This window comes from Phalacrocorax aristotelis, chromosome 1 (genome assembly GCF_949628215.1).
Source record: "Phalacrocorax aristotelis chromosome 1, bGulAri2.1, whole genome shotgun sequence".
Lineage (NCBI taxonomy): Eukaryota > Metazoa > Chordata > Aves > Suliformes > Phalacrocoracidae > Phalacrocorax > Phalacrocorax aristotelis.
This window is the reverse complement of record NC_134276.1, coordinates 137,047,885-137,060,076: the sequence shown is the minus strand read 5'-3', so window position 1 is coordinate 137,060,076 and position 12,192 is coordinate 137,047,885. Positions and strand designations below refer to the sequence as shown.

The window sequence follows — 12,192 nt, the reverse complement described above, 5'->3', positions numbered from 1 at the left end:
TCCAATGTAAATGAAGTACTAGTCCATGGGATAGCTATGGTGGTTCACAGAAATGCAAAGAGCATCTGGCTCTGTGTCCTTAGTTAATTTGATTATATTGTTTTAGTTTAACTTAAACAAAGTAATGACCTTCTTATTATTTTAAGAAACCTATTTTGAGAGGAGGGAGTCATATTTCTTATATATACCCACTTTCAAATATCTTCTTTAGATGTACACGTTGCTAGAGATGGAGTTAGGTTTGTGTAGGGAGAATAAAAGCATACTAGACTTCACTGATCAGAGTTGCTTTAAATTATGTAATGAAGAAAGAGATGCTGTTTGCACATGAAGAAAACAAGGCTGGCAGCAGAGATCACAGAGGGGTCTTGCCTTTGTAGTTTCTCTATTCTGTAGACCAAGTACCAGGGGAAGGACTATGTTGTCTTTATAAGAACTGTCTTAGGGGCCATATTTGGCTAAGGTAACCATTAGTCAAAAAATCTGTGTTCACTGGTAGTAAGCATTCTTTTCATGATTTCTGTCTCCAGTACTATTCTTCTGAAGTTTTACAAGAAGCAATTGAAAATAAATGGTTGAATCTTGATTTCCCTAAATGTAAATTAAGGTGAATCTCAGGGCTTTCTCCTGATAGTATGAAATTTAGTAACAGCTGAATGCATTTTTTTAAATATTAAAGTCATAGTTATGTATGATATTTTCTGATGTTTGCCAACATTTTCTGTATGTCTTATTTATCCTCTTACCCTCTTTTCACTCAAATTAAAGCCTGCTTTAAAATATCAGTGTTACAAATCTTATAATCGTCTTAAAAACTACAACAGGAGTAGGGGAATTGAGAATGTTTTTCAATAACAGATCTTACAACCTATAGTATTTGCTATTGTACAGTTCTGTAATGTCTGTTATTTTATCTTTGTGTTTTGTCACAGGATGAAAAGGAGAAGCTGACATGGAGTGACCGTATGCCTGGTTATGCAGCAAACTTTGGATTGATTTTATTTATGGTAATATAATCTGCATTTCTCCACATTTTTTAGGTATGAGGAACTTTGCAATGAGCATCTTCAGTGGAATCCTGAATTGCTGTTCAAAGATGCTAAAAATCAGAAGAAAGCTAGGGTTATAACCTACAGCTTGTGAGAAATGTGTGTCCTGCTAGAAGACTCATAGAACTCAATGCCTACCTCCAGCTCTATTCTCTTTTTCCAAAGGCTGCTTATGAAAGGGCTGTTGGGCGGATGACTTCTTGTAATGACAGCAGCTCATTACTAGATGCTGTCTCTCCCATGGGGTTTCTGCTCCATCCTCCATTATCTGATGAAGGGAAGCCCACTGTGTATTTGCTTGTGTGCACAGTATTGTATGTGATCTGTCAGGATGACATTCAGAAGTGTTGAGCCTACTGAATAGATGACATACGGCTGAAATAAATCTGTTCCTGAGAAGTATCTGTCCAACACACATTTAGGGGTAGACTGTACTGTAGTTGAGGAAGACCATGGTGTACCATCCTCACTTGAGAAAAAGAATAAGGTGTATACTATAAAGTGTGGACACTGCTGTCCTAGCAAAATTTCCAGCAGATCATAAACACATCATCAAGCCACTAGACTTTGTAAACAGCAATAGGAAAGCCTGGCTAATAAACCTTAATTTACATTGTCAACGATCCCATTATCTCTCTGGTTACGGAAATTACAGAATGAAACCATGTATTCACATCTAGAGCCAGTATGAAACAGCAATGAAGTAGACTGTTTTTCACCACAGGAGCATCTGGCACGGGAAATTTACTTACGGACTAAGTTATTTTAAAACACCTAAGTGTATTTCTAATATACTAGAATTTGCATGTACTGCAACAGATGTCCTGTGAAAATTTAATTTCTTCTTCTGATGATCAAAAATATTTTATATCCAAACTGAAGTAATCTAAAATCTGCATTTTTATAAATATCTGTAGTTATATTCATAACTATATATATTTGTGAAGATGTACATATTTTATATTAGGTATATTTTCTGTACATATTAGGTGTGTGATTCATGTGTATATTGAGTGAGTTTATCGTCTTGAGGTGATATAAAGCGTTTGGTTTTTAGACAGAACCTCTAACTGGCATCAGTTCGGACTTTGCTTAAAGCAGAGTATATGGAGTATACTCTCGGCATATAGCTTTGGTGTAGCTTTTACAAGCCATTCTTCTGCAGACAAGGTGCTTACATATGTTCTTGACTTTAACTACATGTTTAAATCTCCCCTAAGCATGAGCTTAAAGTGCTTTCCTGAGTCACAGACTATGTGTTACGCTCTCTGCTTACTGTAACATCTCAGAGAGATTTACAAAGGTAAAATGTATGGCTCCAAGTCTTCAACTTCTGTTAGTGACTAGTGGAACTATGCTGGCTTTCATCATTTGGAGAAGTGACCACAATGATTTTTTTAGACTATTTTGAGCATTAATAAGATGTAAGCACCTACAGGAGACAACCTACAAACCATGCATGAAATTCAAGTCAGCTCTTGATGAGGGAGAGCCAGTTCTGCTTTCCCATGTGGAGATTACAATCTACTCTTTACTGTATGTAATGGTTCTTTTTTTCTGCTAGATTAGTTAAACAGGAATTGGAAACACCAGACTAAAGTTTGCTGTCAGCCTGTGCAGTAGTATTGCACTGAGGAAACTAAATTGGTCTTATCTACCTCCATTACTATTATTCGCAGAGACTAGTTTCTTTAGCTGTAGGCACTACGTAATAGGTGATGAAATCTTGAATTTACATGTTGTGTGTGCACATACACAATGCACAGATATAGGAGACTCAGACACATATACACATATACATGTGCTGCAATTTCTAGTGCTGTAGAAGGGACTGTTGACTTCTTAATACTACCTTTTCCAGGCCCAAAGGTTCTGGTGGCACAAACCCAAAGGTATTTTCCATTAAATCATCTATGTTGCTGTAGAATGATGCTGATGTGTTCTGTCACTCCTTCCCCCACCCTTACATGCCATACTCTCCTGAATGATTCTTGCAGCTTTTAACAGTTTTCTTATTGTAAAAGCTTTTCTCTTTATTTTTCACTTGCATATTCACTTTTGAGAATCCTCTTTCAAGAACTGTGTTACATTTTCTTTCTGGCTTTTCTCCTGTCTTTCCTAAGCTAGGTATGCTGTTTGTTTCTTTAAAAGTGCAGGTTGAAAAAAATGTCAGGTTTGGTTCTCTTGCCCAATTGGTCTTGGTGTTATACACCACCAAATAATTCCAAGGATTATTTACAGATGCTGAAGCATTTACAGATGCTTCAAAATCTGGTCATAGGTCTTTTGTTGTACAGAAAGCCTCACGTGACTGCTGAGGAGGCAGAAGATCCAACCTTGATTTACACAATATCTTTTGCAGGGATTTTAGAACAGAATTTCACAAGTCTTATTTGCCCAGTAAGACCAGTGGTAGCAGGAGGTCTAGGCTGAACTGGACATATGCAAGTCTGGCTTGTGTGTGACGAGTAATAACATATGTCACAGTTTAGAAACTCCTCATTTAGAAGGTACATGTTGGGGTGAAGATTTCTGAGTATGTGATGCAAATGTTGGTGGCTGCTGGAAGAGAACAGGAGGACATGGAGGAATTGACTGGAGCCTTTCTCTGGGTTCATTGAGTATTGTCCTATTCTTACTCACATGGCATAATACTTTAGAATAACTCCACTGGGGAACTAAAAAACTATTTGGACATTAAACTGTTATGCTACTTGGATGAAGGTATCAGTCTAGCCCACGGGGTTTTATAGCTTCCTTCTCAGATCTAGTATGCTTTCCTGTTTGTCTTCATTCATACCAGGCTCAGTAGGTGACCTTTACTGCAGCCAATTTTCACATCTGTTTCTAAGCAATTGAGTCCTTGACAGACTAGTTTAGATATTCGGTGAAGAAACTGTCTGCCATAATAGGGGATAGAACTCGCTAGATGAAAAGTTGACAATGACAACAAAACGCAAAGTAAGCTCCTGGATAAAAGGTGGCCATCTGATCTGGTATGTGGACAAAAGAGGTATTCTAAGGAAAGGGAGAAATGCTGTGAAGATACAGGAACCACTCCCTCTCAGTGACTGTCTGGGGAGTGAGAAGTATGCTCTCAGTTACTGTACAGCCCTACAAGCCCTGCTCGATTTTCTCTTGTTGCTGAATCCACAGATAATGAAGACTCCTAAAGGAATGTTCTTCCATCTGCATCTAAGCACATGTTTAAAAACAGCTGGGCAACTGAGGCGTTTCTGAAGCTCTGGTGCTTTTGCAAAACCAGCATGTTTTTTCTTTAAACAAATAAAACATATTTTTCAGGTAACTTTGTGTAGCTTGCTATGGCACTGCATGAATTGACAAGGCTAGAATAGTGCAAGCGTCTGATAGTATCTCATCCTCTGGTAATCTTTGCTATGGATCAATTAAATCCTTTGGTCAGGTTTAAGAGTTTGCTATTCAACTTCCATGACCTGAAATTTCCTGTTTCTCTGTTTAGTGATGACTCTTCTTCCTGTACTGTTAAGATACCATTTCTAAGTGGAAGCTTGTGATGGAGACAGATGTCTATGGAGGCCCAGAGAGGTCTTTACCTCCAGAAAGATACATACAAGTTTACTTCGCTATTTTTCCTTGTTCACCATAATAGTAAAAATTTCAAAGAAATCCACAGGGGAAAGAAACAGAAATAGAGTGTTTGGAAGGTGATTAAGAGGAATGAATCTGTGACCCAAACTGACAAAATGAAAACAGCTGAAAGTGACTATAGAGGTAGAAGGTGAATTGGATTACGGCCAGGTTTTGCTTTATTGTTTTCTCTTCTTTATTGGGGTTATTATTCTACTGTCGTGATCACTTCTGTAGTGGGTAAGTTAGGTAAAAGTTCTAATCCTTGTGTTCCTGCACCACTTCTGTCACAGCAAGAGCTGCAGATAGTTCAACATGATCAAATTTTTGTCTGCATGTTTGGTAGGTAAGTCAAAAGAAAAAGATAAAAATAAGCAGAAAAGTTAGAGCGGTTTTCTCCACACAATGAAAACTACAGAAGGAAAGGAAATAATATTTTATGCCATTTGAAACATCTTCTTTTGAAGTGTTTCATGTTTAGACTTTTTTCTTTAGACCAGTTATTGAATGAAAAATATTAGCATGAAACAAAAACTCTTCACCTGTATTTGATTTAAAATAGTTAAAACAATTCTTCATTTCTTTAAAAAGTCAAAATTAGATGTTTTACTAGATCTAACACTTTATTACTGCTTTCTCACAAAACATATTTGTGAATTTCATCTGATATCTTCATGAGTCTCTCTAAATAGTTATTTTTTAGTAAGTTTACTAGTTCTCTGTTAAAACTAAATGTGGCCAGTTTTCATTTTCAACCTTGAATATAGCTCTGATTCTTGTTCTGGTTCTTTTGCAAAAGTACTTTTCATAAGACAACCTTCCTCTGCATACAGGAATTCAATAAACTATTGCTAGATCTTTAAAATGAATGGCTAAATTTCCTTAAACCTGCATCGTGAATCTGGGCCCCTAGGCCCATTGAAATAACTGCAATAGTCTAATCTTTCACATTTAGGTAGTCTCTTTCATCTGAGGATCTCAAGAGCTTTCACCTAAAATAATGAATGTACATTGGAATTCTTGCCAAAGGCAAAAATGAAAGAGAAAAATGTACCCTCTCCCCCTTTACTGCCATGGCTATGAAAATTTGCTGGGTTTTTATTGCTATTTTATTGATTTATTTTATTTTTTTAATTGTGAGGTGTGTTTTTTGCAACCAGAATACCAGAGCCCTGTGAAATTCAAATTCTTCTTGTGGGAACTTGACCTTAAGTAGCACGGCTGACTTTCTTCATCTTATGGGTCAAAGCTAGCCCATGAAGAGTGGCAGGATATCAGCTCATTTCTGGGACAGAAATGTAAAGTGAATCCCTAGTAATACTGTTTAGGTCAGTCTTAAAAGAATAATAACGGGGGAAACTTATATTTCTTTAACTTCTGGCAAGAGTTGAGCAAACACAACTGGCGAGTAGGGTGCTAGTTCCGCTGTGCAAAGGTAAAACTGTTTCAGCCAGTAAAGCCTATTTACTCGACTGCACACACTTGTAGGCCCTTAGGTTCAGATGGCTTGGACAGATCACCAGATAAAGGACCTTGCTTAATACCTGCATTTGAACCCGAGCTACCTGAGTTTCACCAGTATTGCATGAATAATGTGTGGAGCTTTAATCAGAGAGTACATCAACATCCTCAGGAACTGTTGTGCCAATTCAGTGTTCTGCATCCATTTTTTTCATTACGTCACTGTTCGAGAGTTTTGAATGGTCACATTTTTAATTTGATTATCCCTGTATTATTGTTGCTTTAAGAAATAACAACACAATACCAAGTCATGGAACAAACCTGGCATTTCAGTCAAAGCTTCTGTTTAAATGCTTTCAAACTTGAACTAATCTATCTGTACATTTCTTTGCAGATTATGCTGACGTTTTCAGCAGTATTTGGTGTGATTGTATACCGAATCACAACAGCAGCAGCTTTGTCGTTCAGCACAAATGAGACAACCAGGTCAAATGTTCGGGTGACTGTGACTGCAACTGCTGTCATCATAAACCTCGTTGTGATACTTATACTTGATGAAATTTATGGAGCTGTTGCGAAATGGCTGACAGAAATTGGTAAAACTATCTCACCACATTCCTCATTAGTATGTTGCATGTATTGACATGAGAGTATGCAAGGAGGTTCTACAGGAATATTTCCCACTGCAGAGTGCCAGTGAAAATATTCAGGCCTATGGGGTAAGACGCTCAGACATGCCTCTGTGAACTAGGGATCTACGCCACAACATGCAGTGTGCTACTAATAGGACTAATTAGCCTGGCCATAATGCCATGTTAACACAGCTGTGCTATTTACAGGATCTCAGCTGGTATTTCTGCATTGCACTGGCTCTGTGCCATGATCCACTTATCTAGAGCTGTTTGAGAATTTTTGACCTGGTATGTATTTTGATATATATATCTTTACCTCTAGGAGCTTTGTTTACTGAAAGTCATTGGGTTGTTTCAAAGATGTTGCTGGCTTTGGCAAAGTTACAGTGGCTGATGCTTACCATGTTATTTTGCTAATGTGATTTTTACCAGATCCGTACCACTCAAAAAACTTTTTTGCCATTCAAAGGGCATGTCTGGACTGGAATTTTTTATAATAATAGCTATTTCAGTTAGGGGTTGTTTTTAACGTCATTGTATTGTTACAAGCCTGGTAATATATTTAAGTCTTTTAAAGACAAGTAATTTTTTGACTACTATAAGGGTTTAGGATAGAATTTGGTTTTGCTGTATACATTAGGCCAAAGTTATTTACTAATAGGGGTTTAGGCTGGGGTTTTGTTTTGTTATATAAATCAGGCCAAAGTTGTTTACTGATAGGGCCCTAGCATGAGATTCTTATAGCTGTCATTAAGTACTGTTTCCCATGTTTTTATACATCACATCTAATTCTAGATGCTTCGAAGTCTAGGAACATGAAGTCAATGATTCAAAACACTGAAAATCAATCAGCAGCCACAGATGCCTTTAACTGCAGCAAGCGTTCTACCTGTTAATTTTGGGCATCTAAATGTAAGCATCCAAACTGACACTTTTTGACAATTGGAGCCTGACCCATTGTGAAGAGTTCCCCTTAGGAACTCTTAAGATTTGTGTTTCTTATTCTCACTTTCTCAAAATGCTCTCAAAGTCACAAGTGAAAATGTCTCTCCTGGTCCTATTTTTTGAAGGACACCATCGACTAAAGTTTTGTAGCTGTCATAACAGAGGTCCAATCCTGAATTTTTGAAATATGGTCCTGTGGTTTTACCAGTAAGGATGGCCTGATAGTTTAGATTAAATTTGTAAAGTATTTGAAAGAAATTAAGACAAAGCAATTAATTTTCACAGAATGCCACCGTATGGGGTTAATTTGTTTGTTTATTTCTGGTTTGCGCCAGGCTTTGGGCAGAATATAGCAGGGTTACACAAATGAACTGTTCTAGCGGTGTAAGGAAGCTCAGGCTTACTGTCCAGGCCAAAACTGTACCCAGATTTTCAGCTTTCATATAACTGACAGGCTGCTAACTGTGTGTGACCTGATCAATTCTGTTCACTGCACCTGCCCAGGTAAGAAAGGGCACAACTATTAAGGCATGACACTGCTGTATGGGAAGAGTAGGGAGAGGTGAAGGTGAAGCTTCTCATTTCTGGCAGTTTCTAGGCAAAAGTTGGGAAGTGCAAGCCACTACCATTGCCTCTCTGGGGGAAGCACAGAAGGGAAATCTCTCCCTTTGTAATGTCTGCCAGCCTGAACTGTGAAAGAAACAAGAATTTCTTACTTGCTGATTATTTTTCCCCTGTCACTTTGCATTTAATTTTAATCCTGCTCTCTTTATTTAGGCAGAATTCCTAATTAACCATCATATGTTTTGTTTAAGAAGGATCCAGCTTGAGTAATCTCTAGTGCTACAAATTACATGAGTTAGAAAGTTCATTCAGGCAGCTTTCTCCAGTGCTAGGCTCAGACGCCAAATGTTAAAAAGAAAAAAAATCACAATTCATCATGCTGATAAATTCTCCTTACCCTGTGAACTTTCATTTTGCTGAACAGAGCAAAACATACTCAATTCTCTTCTCACACTGCAGTTAATCGACAAGCTGAGGAACAGACTTGTTGGGCTGGAGGAACAGCTCTTGACAGCGTAGGTTTCTATTCCAACCCTAAGTGCACTTGAAACTTTGTTCAAGTGAAAAATTACATCTGTTACAAGAATACTACTACTGATAGCAAACGCATTCATCATAGGATCAAAGTAATAGATCTACCTCAATACCAACCAGTGCAGCAGGAAAAAAGTAGTTGTTTTGTTGTAATCAATACAGAGAACTTGTAGAGGATGAACTAGGACTCCACACACCTCTTGTGAACCCAGCAAAGTGGGGCACTGATGCCCCCTTATCACAGATCAAACCAGCAAAAGTGCATTATATCCTGGTATTCTCAGGTTGAATAGGTCATCTTCAGAAATCAGGTGGTTTCAAACTCGATTTGCAGCATATTTGCTCATTCAGAACAACCAGTCAAATGGGGACAAAATCAAAAGTATTTGGGTTTGTGCCTTATAAAGGCAGAAGCTCCTTCATTGAGCTAAGGCACATGCCACAGATATCTCAGCTCATTCTCTACCTGGAAGGTTTCAGTGCCCAGTTTTGGTGTAACATGCTGCACAACCAACCATATATTACCAGTGTATCATATTTTTTGTGGGAAAGTTTTCTCTCTTACTAATGCATCTCTTCTCGCTGGATGCATTTCTTGTGTAGCAGACTCCTCTAGCTAGAGGACAAATTCTATGCATGCCTCTACTGGTATGATATAGTATATCTGAGTGTGAGAGGGAGTGAAGTGCTGAGTGAGTCTCTGGAACCATATATGGTGTGCAAATTTTCATCCAGAGGCTGAGCTCATCTTTCTGGGAGTTATCCATAAGGCAAAGGCTAGGGTTTTTCTCCCTCAAATTAAAAGCTGCACCGCTGTTATTTGATATTCCTGTTGCCCTGAGCTGTTGTCCTGAGGATCTATCTAGCATATGGGGTCATCTACAAATCGTTCATATTCTTCGAAGTTTTAATTAAGCTTTTCTATATGTATAAGTGAATGATGGCTTAAGGCTCACCAGATTGTGTGTTGGTCTTTTATGAAAATATTGTGAAAGTATCACAGATAAAACTGGGCAGTAGGGATTCATTAGAGTTTTGCTATTCCTTTAGTGCTCAAATAAACACCAACTTCTTTTTTAACAAAAAAAAAAAAAAAAAAAGCAAAACCCAAAGCAACCAAAACACCCAAACTGTGTCCCAAAAGAAAACTGTACAAGTACAGCCAAGTTTTTAAGTCCTTAAAGCCAGAGCTCTGGAACTAACTTATTATTTCACACTTCTGCTGTGCTACAGAAATTCCGTTAAGAACATACCACAATCAGATTATCTGCTCTCAAATTACTTAACAGCTCAGGATGAGCATGCTAATAGAAGAGTTTAACCCATATAGAGTCTTTAAAAGAAGATCCTGCTGTAAATTTGAAAAGATTCTGTCTTATATCTATGTGTTCTGTTGCTAGAAAATTTCCATGGAAATTGGAGATAAATCTGGGAACAGAGTAATGAATACTGATGATGTGTAAGACGCAGTTTTAGATGTTATCTAGAAATGTAGAATATATATATATATAGTGAATGGAGAAATGTTAGCAAAAAATGTGTATTTTTTTTTTGCATGGCAATTAACAATTTATTTAATGCCTTATTCAGCAAGGTACTTAGTCTTGTGTTTAGCATTAAGCACATTAATGACTTCATTATCGAAAAAAGGCCTGTGCACACAAAGTTACAAAGGCTTTTAAGGTGTTTTTTTCTGGATGAAAGTCTTTGTACTTTGCTTTCATCATTCTTGAGATGTGGATATTAATACTTTGTTATTTCAGTTCTGTAACTGATATGTATATTTATATAGATATATAAATTAAAACTGCTTCTAATGCTTTAGATTTTTGCAGTTGAATATTAAGATACAATTTTTTTTTCTTCAAATTTCAGATAGCTAGTGGGAGAACCATGTTTGGGGATATCAGGGATGTTTACATATTAACTAATTTTTACTAATATTTACTAATAATATTTACTAAAATTACTAATATTTGCTGTGGTGTGCTTTCTTTTTTCTTTTTTATTCCTTCCTTCCCTGCCCAGAGGTACCAAAAACAGAGAAAACCTTTGAGGAGAGACTGATATTGAAGGCATTCCTACTGAAGTTTGTGAATTCTTATGCACCAATTTTTTATGTTGCATTTTTTAAAGGAAGGTAGGATAAATTGACATTTACATATAGATATTTATGTATATAGATATTTCTGTATATCTAATTCTTTAAAAATGGGCACAAAGGGCTACATAACTAAGTCTGGGACTGGGCACCTTCACCAGCTATGAAAAAATAGAATAAATAGGGTGGCCTAAAACGTGCTTTTGAATGGCAGGGCGTGATGTTGACTACTGTCCTGTCTCTCTTCTAAGTATTGTACTGAAATGCAACATTTTAGTTTTCTTTCTAAATTAAGAATAATCCACACCTCAGAAAGTAATTCCTTTTAGTTAAAAAGGGTGTTACATTTATGAGTGAATGGTAGTGCTTACAGATCCCCACTTTCCACATTTTAGCAATTTTTTCTTGAAACATCACTTAGAGGTTTTAGAATAAAGATTCTCCTGTTTCATTTAAAATTGTGGAACTACTTTATCTATTACTTTCTCAATGTTTTGCACTATTTGCCTGTATCAAGTTAAATTAAGAAATAGTTATAGTCAACTGGAAGTTGCATGTTTTGGCAAATGAACTGAATGACCAAAAAGCTAATTCAGCTGTCCTGCTAAATAAGTGTGACTTCCTATGGGTTCAGGATAATTGTCTTTTGGGACCCAGTTATCCACAGTATACCGTGTGCTTTTGAATGGGAAGCTTAAAATGATTGCTTGCTCAAACATTGGCAAAAATGTTTAAAACATCCTCTGTGTTCTGCTTCATACCATTTTCTGTTCCTTTTGGGGGCTGTAAAGTTTGTTAATCTATAGTCTTCACTAATCCAATTCAGCATCATTGATTTAAGAATTAATGATACGTTTTACCAGCAGTTGTAAATATTGTAAGACATTAATGAAAAATATCACCAATTTATTTCTTTTTTAACCATTTTTTCTGTGTTGTATGGTTATAATAAATTCAGTCTCACTGTTTCTCCCTGTGTATTCAGAAGAGCCTTGGCTGTATAGATGTGTAAATAACTCCGTTTAAGGCACTACTCAGATGCAAGAGAATGTAAGTTAGCATATGTGTTCCCAGTTTAGTTTTTGATATACAGTCAAGAGAGGGAGATGATTATTATTTTTTAGCACAGAAAAGATTTTACTAAAATTATTTCATCAAGATGTAGTAGAAAATCATTTGCAGGGGACTACTACTTTGAAATAATTTTAAATGATCGAAATTGAATAGGTATTGAGTCTTTTAAGATTCATGTTGGAGTAGCTAGTTCTGAAATATTTTAGCTAATATGGATGAACAG

The 12,192-nt window shown here is 36.8% G+C and overlaps 1 protein-coding gene across 1 annotated transcript in view; it reads left to right on the top strand.

Moving 5' to 3' along the window:
- ANO2 (anoctamin 2) overlaps positions 1 to 12,192 on the top strand; it is a 199,100-nt gene that overhangs the window by 154,221 nt on the left and 32,687 nt on the right. The window contains exons 15-17 of the mRNA XM_075088002.1: positions 933 to 1,007; positions 6,514 to 6,715; positions 10,823 to 10,934. Of these exons, the coding sequence (XP_074944103.1) occupies positions 933 to 1,007; positions 6,514 to 6,715; positions 10,823 to 10,934 (389 nt within the window). The remainder of the gene's footprint in view (positions 1 to 932; positions 1,008 to 6,513; positions 6,716 to 10,822; positions 10,935 to 12,192) is intronic.